Raw genomic sequence first — 22355 nt, 5'->3', positions numbered from 1 at the left:
AGCGGTGCGTGGCAGCTACTATGGCTAGACACCAAAATTGGTGTGGGCCGCATGTACTTGTACCGACGCGACGAAATCGCGGAGTGAGCCACGCCTGCCTAATCGAAAGCGCGCTTCGTGGTTACGTTTCGTACCATCACACAATTTTTTTCAGAGTTTTTTCCTTAAACACGACACACCCTTGACCGGTTTTAATTATTTGTTATTTGGCCATAAATGGTTTCGCATTTCCGGATTGTCCGGTTATTCTCAACACCGATTCTCTTATAATATTGTCAACAAATCCTATAATAATAATATGATTTCTTTTGTTGATTCATTTTTTTTTCTTCTTTGCGGAACTATGAGATTTCTCAATAGTTTACATTTTAGTGTAAGGGTACAGAGCAGTATCTTTGTAGCAGCAGAGCAGTGTATTTATTTACCATGAGGTTTTTCAATAGCCTATATTTTTTATTTTTTTATTAATATATTCTCTTTCTCTCACAGATCATGAAGCCAGCATGTAGTGAAGGCGGTGTCGGCACAAACTGCACTTAATGGTTTTCATGGTGAGTTCCATTATACATATTTATCAAGTTTTCAGGAATAAGGGACCACTTACTTTCTAGATCAATCGAACAAGGCCTCTAACGACTCCCGTGCTTTTTCCGGCCAGTTGCTGATGAATCAATGTACTCCCATCTTAAAGACCGGCATCGCACTTGCATCCCCTTGCAAAACCCAGCTTTCCAACAAATTGAACTTCTTTTTAAAGTCGCCATCCTTTTGTCACGGCTCCTTGGGGTCCGCTTGGCAATTAATCCCAAGAATTAGCGTAAGCATAAGCCCTACTTTTTACCCGACTACGGCAACGCAAAAGGAGGGTTATGATTTGACCGGTATGTTTGTGGGTATGTATGTATCTATGTATGTATGTTCATCTGTTCTCTCATAACTTCTAAAGTACTCATTGAAATTTGACAAACGACGTGTCATTCGAATCGTCTTAATCGTCCGCTGGTTATAGGCTATATGACGTCACAAAAAAATTAACACGGCGCCCTCTAGAGGTCATAAAGTCACGAACCAAAAAAATAAAAATAAGTAATGATGACGTGTTGTATATCATTTGAAAGAGCTCAATTAGCACATTTCAAATATATACATATTGTTAGCTTTTGCACCCGGCTTTGCTTGCATGCACCCGATAAAACATTAATTTATCTGGTAGGTAATTCGAACTACGAATCTACAATCGCTCTGGATTCTATCTATCCGCGTGTTACGCGACTACGGCGATACAAGAAGGATTTTTCAAAAGAAATTTGTTTGGCCGCTATATACATGGTGTTTTTTAACGACCTGCAATATTTTATAACGTGAATAGGTATAGAAGTCCAGATCAGCAAATTTTTTTACGAGATCGGGTTTGGTCCCATGGTAAAAGTTGCTTAGTAATCTTAGTATATTCACCTCGTTAAAATTCGCAGTGGTCAGGCGAAGCATACTGATACGGACCTATGTGACGCACCGGACTCGGTCCAAAAGGCGACACTAAAAAGGTCAGGCGTAGCCCGATGTACGTGGCGCCCTGTACGCGGTCCAAAGCCGGGCGCCTTCGGCACCCTCATACTAAAAGAGTCGGGCGTAGCCCAACGTACGTGGCCTGATGTACGCGTTCCAAAGCCGGGCGCCTTAGGCGCCCTCATACTAAAAGAGTCGGGCGTAGCCCGACGTACGAGGCTCGCTGTACGCGTTCCAAAGCCGGGTGCCTTCGGCGCCTTCATACTAAAAGAGTCGGGCGTAGTCCGACGTACGAAGCACGATGTACGCGTTCTAAAGCCGGGCGCCTTCGGCGCTCTCATACTAAAAGAGTCGGGCGTAGCCCGACGTACGAGGCACGATGTCCGCGTTCCAAAGCCGGGCGCCTTCGGCGCCCTCATACTAAAAGAGTCGGGCGTAGCCCGACGTATGAGGCTCGCTGTACGCGTTCCAAAGCCGGGTGCCTTCGGCGCCTTCATACTAAAAGAGTCGGCCGTAGCCCGGCGTACGAAGCACGATGTACGCGTTCCAAAGCCGGGCGCCTTCGGCGCCCTCATACTAAAAGCTTCGGGCGTAGCCCGACGTACGAGGCACGATGTACGCGTTCCAAAGCCGGGCGCCTTCGGCGCCCTCATACTAAAAGTGTCGGGCGTAGCCCAACGTACTAGGCTCGCTGTACGCGTTCCAAAGCCGGGCGCCTTCGGCGCCCTCATACTAAAAGAGTCGGGCGTAGCCCGACGTACGAGGCACGATGTACGCCTTCCAAAGCCGGGCGCCGAAGGCGCCCTCATACTAAAAGAGTCGGGCGTAGCCCGACGTACGAGGCTCGCTGTACGCGTTCCAAAGCCAGGCGCCGAAGGCGCCTTCATGCCAAAGGTTTCCACTTTACCTTAAAGTTTATAATCGTGGCATACGTCCACGGCGATCCTTTGAATATCTCTGTAAATATATAAAAAAATGATAACTCTTATAATTTTCCTATATGATAATTTCAGATAAGAATTCTATCTTGTTTCATACTTTTTAGAGCGCGATTTGCAGTAGTCGGGTTTTAGTTATAGAACTTATTTTTTATTACAAAAGCGACTGCCATCTGACCTTTCACCCAAGGGAAAAAATAGGCCTTATTGGGATTAGCCCTTCTTTCTCACGATGTTTTGATTCACTGAAAAGCAACTAGTAAATATCAATGGATGTACCTGGGTCGATCAACTATTTCTTGTTGTTATTCTGTCCCATCAGCCAGGAGACAATAGTAGCATAGTTTCTTAGAAGAACTGCTGTACCATGTTCTACAAACGTGCTTAGTAGATGTCCCATTATGGAAAGGCTTTATAACTACCAAAAAATTCAAGTCTGGTTCATTTAAATACGAAATAACTAGTATTGTAAGAGTACCCAGGAGACCGTAACGATGGCAACTAGTGACAAAAACTAGTCACCCACCTATCTTACATAAGTTCCCAAAAACTCGTTGTTAGGTTTCGTTTGAATTTGAACCCGCGACCTCCAGATTTAAAAGTCTTACCGCCAGGCTACCAACGTAAAGGGCGAACATAAGAGTGTATTTAAAGTTGGTGAATCCAATTAATGTGTACTTATTTACTCAATGAAGCAATGGTTAGACAGTTAGAGTAAGGTCAGCGCATCAATCTTGATTGCGAAATGCATCTCAAAGAGACTGCAACGACGAGGCAAAATATGTCCGGAGCCGGAGTAGGTATTCATATTCATATTCTTTATTTGTATTAATCATACATTGTCACAGATGCGTAATAGGGTATTGGACTACTAGTCAAATCAGTTTCTTTTTTCGAACTGTCAAAACGATTTTGCTACTATGGAAACACTAGCATGTGACGTCATAATCAAATTAAATTACCTACTCTTTATAGTTTTATACGGGTTTTAAAATAGAAATTTTGTCTAAAAATATCTGCTGTCTACGTTTTTCTATTAATCTTCTGGTGCTTTTTCATGCATGGTGAAAAATAATTCATTTTAAATACAGTCAAATAGTAAATACCCTATTAACATTATTATATATATACAATAGGTATGTCAGCATATACAATTAAAATTAGGTATGGAAAACATTACAAAAATAAAAATTAATTAAATTGACAGGAAAATAGCTATACCCTGTTCCAATACGTTAGACTGCGTAGTAAGGCTGCGTTTCCACCAGAGATGTGCGAGGACGCGTAGCGAGGGATGTGTTTGTTAAGAACCAATAGAATATCGTACACTAACTACACGCGTGCATAAAGTATAGGGGCAGCATAGGAGCCGTCAGATTTTAGGCGCGAGGCGTAAATGTAACGTTTATGTTTCCGATGTAGCCCACAAGATGGCAGGACCTACTATTTACAAGGAATCGTATCTACGAGACCGGTAGATGCGTTTTGTTTTGCTTTGGCAATGTAAATGTGCACATATGTTTCCGATTTAGGACACAAGATGGCAGGCCCTCCAACGCGCATAGGAAGTGATTCTGATTCTATTTGTTCATGTAATTGTAATTATTTGCAACACAACACTGAAGCAGTAACACTGGTGCAGTCTGAAACCTAATGGTACCTTAATACGCAACCGAAGTAGGAGCTTCTTCTTCTTCTTCGTCGTAACCTCATGACTGAGGGTCGTGACCGCCATAAGTTGCGTTTTCTTGGATTGCTCTCCAACATGGCCGATCTTCTGTCTTCCGCATAGAGCCCTGGAACTTGACGCGTGTGACTGCCTCAATGGCATTAAACCAGCGTGTGGGTATTCTGCCTCTGCCTCTTCTGCCCTCAACCTGGCCACCGATCATCAACTTCTCTAGACTGTCGGGTTCCCGCCGGGCCAAGTGCCCAAAGAAGCCGAGGATTCTCCTGAGACAGATAGTAGATAGACGGGTTTTTATGTTGAGCTCGTTCAGAATAGACACAGAAGTAGGAGCACAGAATAAATAATAGTACTAGGTTCACTCACTTTCTCAGGCAGAAGATTCACTCTCTAACAAAACGCGTCTGCTACGATCAGGACAGATATGGCCGCTAGGTGGCGACAGCGCCACGCGCGGCTCATGGTTAGCCACCAAAATTGGTGTGGGACGGATGTACTTGTAGCTACCTGTTGCAAAGCGACGAAATCGCGGAGTGAGCCACGCCTGGTAGGAGGCATTACGCTATAGCATAGAGTGCTCATTCACACCATCAGTTTTAGTACCAAAACGACTATTATTTTCGTAGTCGACATCTAGCATCGAGTAGCGGAATTATCAGTACTGCTACTTGACAATAGATGTTGCAACGACCGAAAAGTCTAATGCTCAACAATTTCCAGCTAATATTTTAATCGGATTAACCGGAACTTTATTTTCAACTCCTTCTGCTTCTAATATTAGTTGTAAATTGTCGTTCACTACAATTTTCGTGAGGCGCGACACTAGAGAATTCTGCACCTCTAGCACAACTGGCCGCGACAGGCGCGAGAAGAGACAGATCGGCGCGACTTGGCGGCTTGTCGCGTGTTGGCAGCACAACTCACGCGCGAGAGCCGCGACAAACTCGCGATCAGGTGTCACTGTCAGAAAATGACAACGATCGCGACTTTGAACTAAAATCCGTAGCACAACTGCCTATTTTGAGACAAAATATTCTCTCGGCTTTATGTCAATCCGCGAGTCGAAGTCTACGCGACTTTATAACGCGACTCGCTCTCGCGGGTGGTATGCTTGTACTTTTTTAACTGAACTCATGATAATTATAACTTAAAAACAAGTTTCATATATTATGTAATAATATAATTGGTATAATTACTTATTGCCCTATGGGATAAGGGAGTATGGAACAATCACTAAATGCGCTTTACGAACTCTTATATCGATTATGCACGGTGATACCTACAAGTACCACAACACACCCATCATGTTTACAACTTTAATTTCAAACAGCTAGCTTGTAGGTACTCAATTAAGTAAATAGGTACATATGTAGGAATTTTTAAAACTTCAATTCAGGTTCGTAAGTTTGTAAAAGTAATCCTAAGACTTCCTTACACAAAACTTTCATCAACCTAACAACGGAGCCCGCTTGCTTGTACATAAACGAAGCCGATGAGGTGGGTGGGTACAAATGTTCAAAACAAACTATCCAACTTATTAAGTAAGCCATAGTCTTAGTAGTAGTATTTAGGATCACGGTTAGATGTCTAATTTCAACAATCTCTTAGTATTTAGGTACCGTTTGGAACCTTCCTCGACTTCAACAAAACATACCTACATGTGGCCTGTGCCCGCTGCATCGTACTGTAACAGAATGATGTAATACGTGGCTGTAACAGGATCATGTCCGGCTCAAAATCATGCTTTGTATGAAATATTATCAGTCATCACCCACTAAACCCTTCCCTCGGCTCCATAAAATTAAAAAAATCATTCATGGGTAATTGTGTAAGATTTTATAATAAACTTCCAAACCATATTACTGAATTATCTATTAATAAATTTAAGAATTATGTAAAGCGTAAACTTATTTCTAAAGCTTATTATACCACACAAGACTACATGAATGATATTACAACGTGGGATTAATTGTTATTCGAAATGATTATTTATTTATTAGGTATATTTGATTAATGATGAGGAAATGGATATTCCGATGTAATACTATCTACTTCTTTTGTTACTTATGCTTTTTTTTTGACATTTAGATTTTATTCTAGAAATTCTAGACTAGTATTTTTTTATACAATCTTTTTAATGTTTGACGATCCTTTTGTGAAATTTTTAGTGTTAAATTTGATATGTATAATAATCCAATTTTATTATGGAATAATATTAACATCAATAAATTGCTCTGATAATTAGATTAAGATTAATTACGATTCATAAGAGCTTGTTGCTAGGCCTACATGAATAAAGTATATTTTGATTTTGATTTAGATTTTTGATTTTGATTTTTAAACCATTCCGTCCCCTGCCAACACCATACCGTGACGTGACTGGACCGACCCGACCAACAATATTTTGAAGGAGTCGTTACGCTCATGTCATAGTCTGCGTAGCATAGGTACGGTTATCATATGGTCTACCATATTGAAACTCCTCTAGATCATACCTGCGTTCTAGATGTTTCACTTCATGTTTGACAGGGCCTGATACGATCATGCTATGATACGTTGCTGTCAGCATTAGGTATGAAGTGGGCCTTGGGGAGCTAATCATGGCTTCTAGGAGTTGTAGGTACCTAATACCTACTTTATTTTTGTTTAATTTTAGGTAAAAAAATACAGGAGTGTAAAAATAAACAATATTTAAATTAATAGTATATTGATTTGCCTTATATATTCTTGCAATATTCGACTTCTTATTATTAAACCTAATATATTATTAACATCTAGAACCACAATAGAGAATTGTAAGAATCTTCTTTATTACCCTTGAAAAGTATTTTCTCTCTTCCTTTTTCTTCGACATGCGGAGTAGGGCAATTAAATATCACCCTGGAAAGAAAATTGGTTTGTAAACAAAAAAATAAAATATGGTCGTGACTTCATCGAGGACTATGAAATAAGCTTTTATATATCAATTTGTCAAATCATAAACAGTTACACAGTACACACACATGCCATCCATTATTGGCACAATATTTGCTTATGAAAGCAGAAAAAGATAAATGGTCGTATTAGATTCATAATTGTTACATATTTGCCGTAACTTATTTTTAAAATGTGTTTATCAATTAAAAGACACATCAAGATTGTTTACCTTATTTCTAATGCTAAAGAAAAGGAACTATAGATAGATACGCTATAACCATTATGGTTATTATAATAGTTCACTTCCTCGGTGGTGTTCTTAAAGCTAAAGCGCTTCTCACATCTTAGTGACTTTAGAAACCGGGACAGCTCCGCTTTGAAACCTACAAGCTTGCCTAGTGTGTTTCTTTTCCTGACTCTCCACTTCGGGTCCCGTTGGCACATTCCTGTTAACAATATTTTCCTTTGGGTGCTGGGATATCAATCGTGTCTAGGATAATGCTGGACTTATTCTGAAAAAAAAATACACAATTTACAACAGGAATATGAGAACGAAACCAATAATAGCAATTCCATTAATTATAGTTAATTTACAAAACTATTTTATTTAAAAGGTTCATTAAACAGAAATTAATAAACAATATATATTTTAAGGAATATTATCAAAATTTAGTATATAAGGCTCTATTACTTACATTTTTTTCATATTTTTTCTCGTAATTAAATGTTGACAAAATTTGAAAGTTCCTTGACTTTGACAGGAAAAACTTAACCATCGACAATAAACTAGATTTTTTACCACCAAAGAACGAATGAAATAGCGCAACCCTGTTTCCGATTCAGTGTTGTCACATGTAAATAGCATTTTTGTTTAGACTTTGATTCCATCGGGGAACACTGATGAGTCGCGCCGCGACTTTGAGTTCTCTACGCGGCTGTTGCAGTCGCGGGTACAAGTTGTGCTACGGAAATAGACAGATTTGACAGCCGCGGGAATGTCGACTCGAGTCGCGGTCTAAGTCGCGGATGCAAGATGTGCTAGAGGTGCTGGTATCAAGTAGTGGTACTGATAATTCCGCTACTCGATGCTAGATGTCGACTGCGAAAATAATAGTCTTTTTGGTACCAAAACTGATAATAATCTAATACGATCATTTATATTTTTCTGCTTTCATAAGCAAATATTGTGCCAATAATGGATGGCATGTGTGTGTACTGTGTAACTGTTTATGATTTGACAAATTGATATGAAAAGCTTATTTCATAGTCCTCGATGAAGTCACGACCATATTTTATTTTTTTGTTTACAAACCAATTTTCTTTCCAGGGTGATATTTAATTGTCCTACGCCGCATGTCGAATAAAAAGGAAGACAGAAAATACTTTTCAAGGGTAATAAAGAAGATTCTTACAATTTCTCTATTGTGGTTCTAGATGTTAATAATATATTAGGTTTAATAATAAGAAGTCGAATATTGCAAGAATATATAAGGCAAAGCAATATACTATTAATTTAAATATTGTTTTTTTTTTCACTCCTGTATTTTTTACCTGAAATTAAACAAAAATAAAGTAGGTAGGTACCTACAACTCCTAGAAGCCATGATTAGCTCCCCAAGGCCCACTTCATACCTAATGCTGACAGCAACGTATCATAGCATGATCGTATCAGGCCCTGTCAAACATGAAGTGAAACATCTAGATCGCGGGTATGATCTAGAGGAGTTTCAATATGGTCGACCATATGATAACCGTACCTATGCTACGCAGACTATGACATGAGCGTAACGACTTCAAAATATTGTTAGTCGGGTCGGTCCAGTCACGTCACGGTATGGTGTTGGCAGGGGACGGAATGGTTTAGTGGGTGATGACTGATAATATTTCATACAAAGCATGATTTTGAGCCGGACATGATCCTGTTACAGCCACGTATTACATAATTCTGTTACAGTACGATGCAGCGGGCACAGGCCACATGTAGGTATGTTTTGTTGAAGTCGAGGAAGGTTCCAAACGGTACCTAAATAGTAAGAGATTGTTGAAATTAGACATCTAACCGTGATCCTAAATACTACTACTAAGACTATGGCTTACTTAATAAGTTGGATAGTTTGTTTTGAACATTTGTACCTCATCGGCTTCGTTTATGTACAAGCAAGCGGGCTCCGTTGTTAGGTTGATGAAAGTTTTGTGTAAGGAAGTCTTAGGATTACTTTTACAAACTTACGAACCTGAATTCAAATTTAAAAAATCCTACATATGTACCTATTTACTTAATTGAGTACCTACAAGCTAGCTGTTTGAAATTAAAGTTGTAAACATGATGGGTGTGTTGTGGTACTTGTAGGTATCACCGTGCATAATCGATATAAGAGTGCGTAAAGCGCATTTAGTGATTATTCCATACTTCCTTATCCCTTAGGGCAATAAGTAATTATACAAATTATATTATTACATAATATATGAAACTTGTTTTTAAGTTATAATTATCATGAGTTCAGTTAAAAAAGTACAAGCAAACCACCCGCGAGAGCGAGTCGCGTTATAAAGTCGCGTAGACTTCAACTCGCGGATTGACATAAAGCCGAGAGAATATTTTGTCTCAAAATAGGCAGTTGTGCTACGGATTTTAGTTCAAAGTCGCGATCGTTGTCATTTTCTGACAGTGACACCTGATCGCGAGATTGTCGCGGCTCTCGCGCGTGAGTTGTGCTGCCAACACGCGACAAGCCGCCAAGTCGCGCCGATCTGTCTCTTCTCGCGCCTGTCGCGGCCAGTTGTGCTAGAGGTGCTGATGGTAGCGGGTGGGTGTCAAAGTTGTGTAGACCGCGCTCGGTCTAGAGTTAAACCAAGAAAAGTCTGCAGCGATTTTGATAGCCCACGCAGTGCAAGTGTTATTTTAAACGTCAAAACTTCTATGAAATTGTGACGTGTAACTGCGTGGGTTATCAAAATCGCTGCAGACTTTTCTTGGTCTAACTATACCCTCATTCGTGCGCGTCGGCTGCGTTCGCTTTCAACGTTACCACCGGCCTCGTTCACACTCGTTGGTCTGGTCGCGTTCACACTCGTTGGTCGTTGGTTCATATCCCGGTTGATATAATGGCTCCTCTACACGAATGGCCAACGCCGGCCAATCCAAGGGACGCAGCCATGTGGTAGACTGAGATAGCAATATCACTTGCTCCCTCTAATGCATAAATGCGTCCCTTGAATTGGCCGGCGTTGGCCATTCGTGTAGAGGAGCCATAAGTCTAGTGACTAGTGAAAGTAACAGTGAATCATTCAAAACTGTTAAGGTATCTTTTACTCTGTATCTTTAGGTACTTAAATAAAAGTAAACAAGTAATTTGTACATTTTCGGGTAGTTATAACATTTATTGATTAACCAACCAAATACAAAAACCGCCTGGATCAGTCACTGAACGACCTGACTTTAACCTACATTATTTGATCATGTAATGTTTGCATCTACCCTCAACTGGCTTAAGATGCCATTTGAGGGTAGATTTTGTTCACTCTTTTTAAATACCTAAGGATACCATTGACATATCTAGGAACTGGCTTTACGGACAATAATAATGAGGCATGACAGGGGCCAGTACAGCGGTGTGACACCGGTACAACGCGATTGGTTGATGAGTTCGCATCACGCGCGCGATTGGTTGATGAGATCGCATCACGCGCGCTATTGGTCGCAACTAGTTGCGTTAGACTGCACGATTGGCTGGAATTCGTGAGTCACACCGCTAAACTAGTACCATTTTTAGTGCCCGTAAGGCCAGTCCATAGATATATACGTTAATGAAGGATACAGACTATAGGTATCATGGTATAATAATATACTCCGCCTGGTACTCCATTCCCGTCTTTTCTAGGTCACCTAACTGACACGGGCTTACGTCATCATGCGACAGCGCTATATGATAATATGCGATAGCGCTATATATAGCGGCCATGTTGTTGTGACGTAGCCCCGTGTCACTCTAGGAATGGAAGACCATGTTTTATTAGACTATGATAGGTATCGCTATTTATAGGATGTTGCGAAATTAAACTGCAAACGTCCTAACACGATACGATAGTGTTAGTAATACTAATTGGTGGTTCTATCCATGATCAAACTTCGGTCGAGGATGCTATGAGTTATGGCGATTTAACACGCAAACATATAATTTAGTTGTGTTATCCACAGAGTTGGAATATAGACAGAGGTAGAATATAACGTGCAGCTAGTGTTGAAAAATCTGGAAAAAATCAAATCGTTTTTACAGGACGTTTTGAAATGTTCGTTTTTTTCCGTAATTTTTCAGTTTTTTTGGGAAAGAAATGAAACTTTTTTAAACTAACGACATCGTCAAAGTCAATAGACATTTTCACAAACGATCGCCAGCCAGCATTTAGATAACAAAACACACGACTAAGCAGGTGTAGTTACCTAAACTATGGATTAAATATAAATGCAAAAATTCACAAGTTCTTTTCAAAGTGCGTTTTTTCCGTTTATTTCCGATTTTTTTGTTTTTTTCGGAAAAATATATAAACCAAGTGACATTGTTTTTTTTCGAATAAAACTTAAAAAACATGGCTTTTAGAAAAAAACAGGAATTTTTCCGGGTTTTTTCAACCCTACGTGCAGCACAAGAGCAGTGGGGAGACACTCCTGACTTCGCGCAAACTCGGCTCCGTTCGGCTCAGCATTGCTCCGAACAATTATTAGGGTTGGCACCACTTGACGTCCTTTTGCGTGCACGACCACAGATAAGATAATGGTTTGAATTTTGACATGAAATGTCAGAAAGACATAGTGCCATACGTTAGAAAGGGATATCATGATTCGTCCTTGAATCGCTGTCAAACTTCGGTTTTGTAGGAAGCGTCCTTTCTGTACGGTAGTATACTATTATTTATTCTGTGGCTTGACGCAAAGGGACGTCAAGATGTGTCAACCCTAATAATTGCTCGGAGCAATGGTGTGCCGAACGGAGCCGAGTTTGCCCGAAGGAAGGAGTTTCGCGCCTCTGCCTGACTTTTAACTCAGTGTTATCTAATCCCCACAATGTTGCGCTTCGCTAATATTCTACTATTACGATTTAATTTGTGCGGTTAATTGTTTATAGTTATGTTAATAATTTTATTAATGCCACGGCGGTGACCCGGTGACAAACAACCAAACGCCTCTTGGTACAGTCAGCAGTACGGTTACCATCAGTTTGTCACTGACATAAACGCCGTCGAGAACGTAATTTACTTTCTATACATCCCGTTTGCACTAATATGCGAGTGCGAGCGAGATGTATAGAAAGTAAATTACGTTCTCGACGGCGTTTATGTCAGTGACAAACTGATGGTAACCGTACTGGTAAGTATAGTATGAATTTTCTCAAATGATTTTTACGCCAAAGACCCTAATCTTTTAAACAAAAGCCATTCTTTCTTTTGTGTGAGCGGTCGCCTCCCGTTGGCAAAGCAACAATGTCGTTTAAAAACCGTGATTATGTCAGTGACAAACTGATGGTAACCGTACTGCAATAAAGGGTCTTAATCACCGCTCAAAAAACCAGTGTAGGTGCGCACTCCGATAACGCGCCTTCGTTACGCATCTGGATGACACATTTTAGACTGGTTCGACTCGCCAGCACTCAGTAACCGTAGAGAATTACACGACCCTTTTTAGGGTTCCGTACCGAAAGGGTAAAACGGGACCCTATTACTAAGACTTCGCTGTCCGTCCGTCCGTCCGTCCGTCCGTCTGTCACCAGGCTGTATCTCACGAACCGTGATAGCTAGACAGTTGAAATTTTCACAGATGATGTATTTCTGTTGCCGCTATAACAACAAATACTAAAAACAGAATAAAATAAAGATTTAAATGGGGCTCCCATACAACAAACGTGATTTTTGACCAAAGTTAAGCAACGTCGGGAGTGGTCAGTACTTGGATGGGTGACCGTTTTTTTTTTGCTTTTTTTTTCGTTTTTTTTTTGCATTATGGTACGGAACCCTTCGTGCGCGAGTCCGACTCGCACTTGCCCGGTTTTTATACTTCCATCCGATTTATTAAATAGAAATTGTGTTTAAAAATAACTGCTATCTATGTTTTTCTAATAATGATCTGGTGTTTTCGTGCACAGTGTGAAATAATTTATTTTAAGTAGAGGAAAGTACCCAATTATTGATTTTAGTGGCAAATCTCTTAATTAAAGTAATTCACACGAAACTGATCTATTATTCGAATTTAGACCGTCCCGTTCTAAACTAGACCAACGGCTGCAACGGCATCATGCGTAAATCATTTGTAGCCGTTGACTACCTCCTATAGATCTATCATTACCGCGCAATCAGCACCGTAAAACATGATAAAACCACCCAATTACTCGTGTAACTAAACTGGATCAATACGGAGTATTACTATGTTCTGCTCCAGAGTGCAGCACTAATTTGTTTAGTAAACCATAGAGTAACTTATACATACTACGCCTTAAACAGTTTTTTGACAAGTTTTTACTATGACATTGATACATCAACGGGGTTTGTTTACAGGTGGCCTACCGCGAAACGCGAAAATCGGAATTTCTTTATCTGCCTCTCTATCGATCGAATAAGCAAGAGTGATAGAGAGGCAGAAACCGAACTTTCGATTGTCGTGTTTCACGGTAGGCCATCTGATTGACCTAGTGACGCATGATGTGTCATTGATGATGTCAATGACGTTTGTTTACTGTATGTGCTAATGGTGCCACCTACGCAGAGCTTTGCCTAATATTCCCTATTGATTGTTATAAACCAGTGGTGGGCAAACTTTTTTATGGGGGACCAGAAAGCTTCAGAGATTTCAGAGGGGGGCCCAGAACTGCAGCTAAAATTTTCATTATTTCGCAGGCCATATACTAATAATTATTTGGAAGGAAGGGCAGCGGGCCCTATAAAGTCCTTTCGCGACCCGGAGCTGGCCCGCGGGCCGTACTTTGCCCACCACTGTTATAAACTATAATGTCGTGTTGTGCACATTAATAAATACACATTAAAATATAATATTTTAAACTTTCGCGTTTTGAACACATATTAACTCACATTTATAGACGGGTCTAACGCGAATTTTATTCAACTACCTTGATTTACCGACGTTTCGACACAGGTTTCACTGGTCGTGGTCACGGCTAAAAAAACATCGCGTAATAAAATTCGCGTTAGACCCGTCTATAAATGTGAGTTAATAAATACACATTAACATACGTAGTAAGCACAGTCTTATTGTGTGCTCTATTTTAAATCGTGACCTTAGCGTTTACAAAATTAAAGTTAGAAATTCCGTAACGGCAGATGCCAGTTTCGGCACAGAATAAATAATAGTAGTACAGAAGATTCACTTTAACAAAATGCGTCTATTACGACAGAAATGACCGCCAGGTGGCGCAAGCGCGTGCGGGCGTCCTTTCCGTAGCGGTGTGCTGCGCGGCAACAACCAACAACTATGGCTGTGTGCAACAAAATTGGTGTGGGCAGCATGTACTTGAAGAAACGCGACGAAATCGCGGAGTGAGCCACGCCTGGTTTCGGTTATGCACCGTCTAGTGGGCTCCATCAGTGTTAGCCCATGCGCGCACGCAGTGAAAGCGCGAAATGTTACGTTCCCACGCCGCGGCCTCGCAGGACGAGCCTAAATGATCGAGATCGATATAGATCACCGATTACGAGCTTTTTAGGGTTCCGTACCCAAAGGGTAAAACGGGACCCTATTACTAAGACTCCGCTGTCCGTCCGTCCGTCCGTCTGTCACCAGGCTGTATCTCACGAACCGTGATAGCTTAGACAGTTGAAATTTTCACAGATGATGTATTTCTGTTGCCGCTATAACAACAAATACTAAAAACAGAATAAAATAAAGATTTAAGTGGGGCTCCCATACAACAAACGTGATTTTTGACCGAAGTTAAGCAACGTCGGGCGGGGTCAGTACTTGGATGGGTGACCGTTTTTATTTGCCGTTTTTTTGCATTATGGTACGGAACCCTTCGTGTGCGAGTCCGACTCGCACTTGGCCGGTTTTTTAGTTATGCACCGTCTAGTGGGCTCCATCAGTGTTAGCCGAGTGCGCGCACGCAGTGAAAGCGCGAAATGCTAGGTTCCCACGCCGCGGCCTCGCAGGACGCGCCTAAATGATCGAGATCGATATAGATCACCGTTTACGAGCTTAGTTATGCACCGTCTAGTGGGCTCCATCAGTGTTAGCCCATGCGCGCACGCAGTGAAAGCGCGAAATGCTAGGCTCCCACGCCGCGGTCTCGCAGGACGCGCCTACATGATCGAGACCGATATAGATCACCGTTTACGAGCTTAGTTATGCACCGTCTAGTGGGCTCCATCAGTGTTAGCCCATGCGCGCACGCAGTGAAAGCGCGAAATGCTAGGCTCCCACGCCGCGGTCTCGCAGGACGCGCCTACATGATCGAGACCGATATAGATCACCGTTTACGAGCTTAGTTATGCACCGTCTAGTGGGCTCCATCAGTGTTAGCCCATGCGCACACGCAGTGAAAGCGCGAAATGCTAGGTTCCCACGCCGCGGCCTCGCAGGACGAGCCTAAATGATCGAGATCGATATAGATCACCGATTACGAGCTTTTTAGGGTCCCGTAACCATATTGATGAAAACGGTTCTCTTATCAGCGATGGAATATACAGGGTGGCTAAAAAAACTGACCGACCTTATTTTGGTACTAATATGGTTCACTATGGCTATGGACTTGTGGTGGTAATTAATGCGTTTTGGTTGTCACCTAACGGTATGTTAGTTAGTCAGTGTGGGTCAAATCTTAGAAGCTTAGCTTGACCCACATCCCGATTTCCAATTGAGCTGAAATTTTGCATGCATATGTTTGACAATGCAATATTATGATGACATGGAGCCTTCGAGCAACACCGGCTTCCGACACGTCGGAAGGGAGGGACCCAAGCGATATCTTACCATTCTTACCGTACAAATCTTTCTGCCATTTTTTGCGGGGGGAAAAGTGCACACAGTCGCACTTCTCACACACTTACATACAAAATCCAATATGTAATGACGACACAAATACATAGAAAATGACACCCTACATAGACAAATCTTGCACACCTCGATCTGTTTTTGTGTAGGTACGGACGAGTCACAAGTGTCACAACACGCACACTAACACATTTTCGTCGAAGAATTTTATTGTTTTCTGAGAGATGAGAAGTTGGATTTGTCGCTCGACCAATTAATCAGTTTGTACTGGGCGAGCAAAATCGATAAATCCAGCAAAAAATGTAATTAAACGTATGATATATGTAAAAAAAAATATTTTTGTAAATTTGATGTCCCCGATCTCTTTTTACAACAAAAAACCGAGCAATTAGGCATTTTTTTTGCTGCTGTGTTCACTCGCGGACTGGCTCGGTCTAGTTTAAAATCCGAGCGCAACTATCTGAGCACGCCTCTATTGTCAAGGCGTTAGAGTGCCTGTTCAGATATTGTGAACACCTTGCCCGCCCCAATATATCTGATAGCGACCGACTGTACCTGAAGTGTTTGCAGTTCTGTATTGTTTCTATTGTACCATTTTTTTTTCTTAATAAATTGATTATTGTTTCAGGATGAGCGGGAGGGCGCGGGGCGTCGAGAGGACGCCGTGCTGCCCACTACCATGGAGGTATGTCATAATGTTATATTATTCAGGGGTGGGGGGGTTACTGTTGTTTTAGGATGAGCGGTACCATGGAGGTATGTGTCATAATGTCACACTACTCGTAGTCGTGTCGTAGTCGAATCACGAAATTCACGAAGAAGCGGGAAGAGAAATCGTGTAAGGGCAATGTGACTAATTCCGTCATAGGGACTATTCCCTACGTCTACGAGCTACGAGTCTAGAGTCTACGAGCGTATATTTCTTTGATTTTCAATCGTAGGAAAAAAAACAATGGCTACAAATATAATGACCACCAAAAAATACTTTGGTCCCTAAATAAAAAAATCATGCTTACCAAAAAAAATTACTGAACACCAAAAAAATAAGGCCTAAAAATACAAAAGTACCACCATTTTAATTACGACTGCACTTCAAAGTGTATTCAAATACCAAATATATTGAATGATCACCAAAAATCATTAATGATCACCAAATCTTGAAGACCAAATTAATGCGATATTTTCACCTAAATAAACCACTATGATTACCAAAAAATGTATACATATTACCAAATAAAGTAAACTGATGCCAAAATTACTAGCCCCTCCCGCTCAACCCCCCGTACCCCGCACCGCATACCTACCTTACCTAATCTACTTTTCTAGTAGCATTTCGTTATGCTACTAGAAAAGTAAGTCAAACTGCTATCAGTTAAGTGGGTTAGGTTAGCACTGCGACCCTTACAGAAACGAAATGGTACTAGAAAAGTAGGTTAGGTTAGGTTTGAACTGCGACCTTTACAGAAACGAAATGCTACTATAAAAGTGGGTTAGGTTAGGTTAGAACTGCGATCCTCACAGAACCGAAATGCTACTAAAAAGTGGGCTAGGTTAAGTTTCAACTGCTACCCATACAGATACGAAATGCTACTAGAAAAGTGGGTTAGGTTAGGTTTGAACTGCGACCCATACAGAAACGAAATGCTACTAGAAAAGTGGGTTAGGTTTTCTATCCTATTAAAGCAAATGACTCCAAAATAATAATTCTTCTAGAAACGAAATGCTACTAGAAAAGTGGTTTAGGTTAGGTTTGAACTGCGCCCCATACAGAACCAAACTGCTATCAGAAAAGTGGGTTAGGTTAGGTTTGAACTGCGATCCTTACAGAAAAGAAATGCTACTAGAAAAGTGGGTTAGGTTAGGTTTGAACTGCGACCCTTACAGAAAAGAAATGCTACTAGAAAAGTCGGATATGTTAGGTTTGAACTGCGACCCTTACAGAAAAGAAATGCTACTAGAAAAGTGGGTTAGGTTAGGTTTGAACTGCGACCCTTACAGAAAAGAAATGCTACTAGAAAAGTGGGTTAGGTTAGGTTTGAACTGCGACCCTTACAGAAAAAAAATGCTACTAGAAAAGTGGGTTAGGTTAGGTTTGAACTGCGACCCATACAGAAACGAAATGCTACTAGAAAAGTGAGTTAGGTTAGGTTTGAACTGCGAACCTTGCAGAAAAGAAATGCTACTAGAAAAGTGGGTTAGGTTAGGTTTGAACTGCGACCCTTGCAGAAAATAAATGCTACTAGAAAAGTGGGTTAGGTTAGGTTAGAACTGCAACCCTTACAGAAACGAAATACTACTAGAAAAGTGGGTTAGGTTAGGTTAGAACTGCGACTGTTACAGAAATAAAATGCTACTACAAAAAGGTGACGAAGTGGATTAATTAATATAACGATAATTATATTAAATATTTGCACATTTTTAATTAAAATGTGGTTGCAATTTTGGTGGACATTTACTAATATTGGGTTTACAATGATTATTTTGGAGTAGACGTGTGCGCCGCGCCGGCGCGCCGCCGCCGCCGGGCTTTTTGACCACGCCGCCGCCGCCGATAAATGATCGGCGTGAAATCGGCGTGACCTTGAGTGTTGTTAATTAGCTATTCCAAATTGGTTTTTGAATTACAAAATGGATTTTGTATTATGTTACAGTTGTCAAATATACACCAATTATTAATTAAATAAAACTGAATAGCCAGTTGCAGAAACTATTTGACACACCAATTGAAGTAACTGAGTAATCCTAAGTATTTGTCGCAGTCGGATCGTATAATCCGCCATATTACATTACGGCTAGCCGTTTTCAAAAACAGGGGCGTTTTGAAATGCGGCGGTTCAACGATTAGCCGGATTGAATGCGGCTGAATGAGAATCCGCCGGAATGTATTCGGCGCCATACGTCCTTCAACACGGCTAGCCGTAATGTAATACAGCGAGTCATTAGGCGCCGCTTTGGCAGTTTTTAGTTCCTATTTTTAACACTCGTGGTGCTGCCTGACATAACAACACAAACTATGAAAAACGCTGGGGTGTCCATCAAATCTGGATTTCGTCGGACTGTTTCTTTTCAAAAAACATTTCCTTGGCAACTTAACTAGACGGAGCCCCGCGAAGCGAGCTATTTCTGGCGGTTTGCCCTTCGGGCATCTGAAGCTACCTAACGAACCTAACCTACCTACATATTGATTTAGTGAGACGTCCGTGAAAACATTACACTTTGGGGAAAAAAGCGTAGGTAGGTAAGTAGGTTAGGTTAGTTAGGTAGCTTCAGATGCCCGAAGGGCAAACCGCCCAGAAATAGAAGCCCCGCTTTCGCGGGGCTCCGCCTATTTAAGTTGTGAAGGGAATGTTTTGGAAAAGAAACACATGTAGTGCGGTGGGACCATGATCAAAATAAATTAAATTGCAAACATTGTCAAACTCCGATTACGTAGGCGACCGAAAGAACTGGTCACTCTACAATCTAAATAGTAGTACGATGCGGCTAAACGTAGGCCGCCTTATTGAAGAACGTATCGCAATGACAATCCGGCTAATCGTCGAACCGCCGCATTTCAAAACGCCCCTGTTTTTGAAAACGGCTAGCCGTAATGTAATACGGCGGATTATACGACCTGACTACGACATATTCACCGTTAACTGTTAACGAACGAACGAAGACTGCTGCTAGTGCTGCTTATACCTTGGTCTGCTAGAAGAACAAACCCCTCCATTCTCAAAGAGCTCTATATCGCCACTCATCTCTTCCCAACATGCCATGGGTGAGCCCTTAGATTCTTCGGACATATTATCCAACGCATGATGTGGAGAAACACATGAATTTAAGCCGAATGGTGGCAAACGTGCTCGAGTTGGAGCATGTGTGATATGGTCGAACGCTATGAAGAGGTCGGCTTGCGGCAGTCTGCACCGTGCAGTCCATACGGCTTATGACCGCACGAAATGGAGACAAATTACATGTGGTCGAGAGCCTCAGCAATGAGAATACGAGAAAGAAGATAAGTCTCAGTGAGCCTGCTTGTACGACAAGAAAACCATTAAAAAAAGCCATAGAAGTCCACTATAGTCTAACAAATGTCAAGGATATGTGGAGTTCTGTTTTGTTAAACGTCATTTACGTACGTCATTTTTAATACCCATGGAAAGCTTGAGAAAACGGAGAGTTAAAGATCGGATCGAAGGTCATTGGGACCAGGTAACCTCTTTAATGCAAGCCAGTTACTAGGGTAAACAAGTTATTATAACTATGCTATATTCATTTATAAACCCTTTTTTACTCACAGCATATTCAAACTATACGTTGTTAACTGACCAGTAACCTGCATTGATAAAATTTTCAAGAAAAACAACAAATTAATGATTTCTCTTAAGAAACCCGAAAGTCAAGGTCACGCCGATTTCACGCCGAAAACACGCCGCCGCCGCCGATTTTTAGGCAAACGCCGCCGCCGATCCTTTTTTAATCGGCGCACACGTCTATTTTGGAGTCATTTGCTTTAATATGATATCAAGATTTAAAAATTTGGTTAAAATTTTACATTAAAATGGAGTTCAAATTTTGGTGGTCATTTACTATTTTTGGGTTTACAATGATTATTTTGGTGTCATTTTCTTTAATAGGATAGCAAAATGTAAAAATTTGGTTATCATTTCACATTAAAATGGGGTTTGAAATTTGGTAATCATTTAGTATTTTTGGGTTAATAATGATTAGTTTGGTGTCATTTCCTTTAAAATGATAGTAAAGTGTAATAAAATTGGTAATCATTTCACATTAAAATGGTGTTATAATTTTGGTGATCATTCATTATTTTAGGGTGGTAAAATAGATTTTTTTGGTATTAAATTTTACTAAATCTGGTGATCAGTTAAATAGCAGCCAAAAACAATTGCTTTTGATTGCTGAAACTAAAAGGAATTGCTGCTTTGTCGATGAAATTATCAATTTTGTTTGTTGTTCGAGAAAAACGCTCATATAGGGTAGGTCCCTATATTGATGGAATTTGCCACATTGACCTTAAAATTATTTCCCATGCCAATATCCAGAGAGGAAAATGGGAATTACGTTTGTATGGAGATGCGGTCGACCGCTATCCTCTTGATTTCACGGTTTATAAATTGATGAAAAATAGACATGTGTCGTTCACGAGTTGTGTGATTTCTATGAACTGTATCATTTGACTGAACTCACTCACTCTTCAACACAGTGCAGATTCAACTCGCTCATTTCGCTCAGTAACTCATCTATCTCAGTTTTCCTTGCTCGCTCTTTCCCATTCATGATTCGAATGAGCCGGCCGAGCGGGATGAGTGGGCGAACGAGTGAGACGTTGCGAACTTGCGAATAGGTTTCGGAGCGGTTCGGAAGAATTCGTAGGGTGTCGCGTATCGCGTGATTATCCGCCTCGGTCGCACTTATGGCTGTGTGTATCTGATTGATTGACATCTCTCTCTTCTCACTCGTGAACAATAGAAGCTTACAGATCCACTGAGCGAAATGAACGAAATGAGCGAAATGAGTGATACATATCACCGCGAGCGAAAGATATGAATCAATCTTTTCAACTCAGTGAAGCGTTTTGCGCATCTCTAATGAAAAATATTACCTTAGTAATATCAAAGACATATGTAACTTCGTATAAGACGAATAAAGTCTAAGGAAAAAACGTGCCTCGGAATTCAAGCAAAAGTCATTCTCGAATAGATGGCGCACACACCTTTAGCCTATCCTCGGCTAGATGGCGTGACGATGCCGTTTCATATTTAACAATTTTAACACATAGATATCAGTGAATGAACATGGATCAAAATGATATAAAAATAATAAAATCATTTATCCATATATATACATTTTTTGTTAACTTTATACGATTTCATTTTGAGTTTTAGTAGTGTGTCGATAGATGGCAGTAAATTTACAGTGACTACAAAATTTACAATGACAGGACCCCTCTATACTATCTATTCTTTTTGGTAATATTTAGTGAGAGGCATTTATATTTTCAGGTGAAATATGAAGAGCCCACGAAACATTTGTGTCATCGTCGATTTTAGTTTCCCCTCCAATGGTAGGGCAACATGGTGGGCCACTTTTGCCGACCAACGGTTTATGGACGTATTCAAATGCACAGAATGCACGTTTGTGCAATTGATCCGATGATGAGATAAAGTTTCGTCACCGCACAAATTCACAGAAATTGTATGCAAAGTAGGCGTAAAGCCCGATTCCATGTGACAGACTAAAGTCAACCCGTTGTCTAAGAGCTAGCTACGGAAATAGGTTTGCAATTTATAGAGCAACGAAATCACTCTAGTTA

At 40.8% G+C, this 22355-nt stretch overlaps 1 protein-coding gene across 1 annotated transcript in view; it reads left to right on the top strand.

Moving 5' to 3' along the window:
• Positions 1-22355, top strand: part of LOC134803770 (Krueppel-like factor 3) — a 102304-nt gene that overhangs the window by 423 nt on the left and 79526 nt on the right. The window contains exons 2-3 of the mRNA XM_063776607.1: positions 490-551; positions 16668-16724. Coding sequence (XP_063632677.1) covers positions 540-551; positions 16668-16724 — 69 coding nt within the window. The 5' untranslated portion in view covers positions 490-539. The remainder of the gene's footprint in view (positions 1-489; positions 552-16667; positions 16725-22355) is intronic.

Source organism: Cydia splendana, chromosome 27, assembly GCF_910591565.1.
Source record: "Cydia splendana chromosome 27, ilCydSple1.2, whole genome shotgun sequence".
In the NCBI taxonomy this organism is placed as follows: Eukaryota; Metazoa; Arthropoda; class Insecta; order Lepidoptera; family Tortricidae; genus Cydia; species Cydia splendana.
The sequence above is the reverse complement of the archived record's forward strand: the minus strand, read 5'-3'. Positions and strand labels throughout refer to the sequence as shown.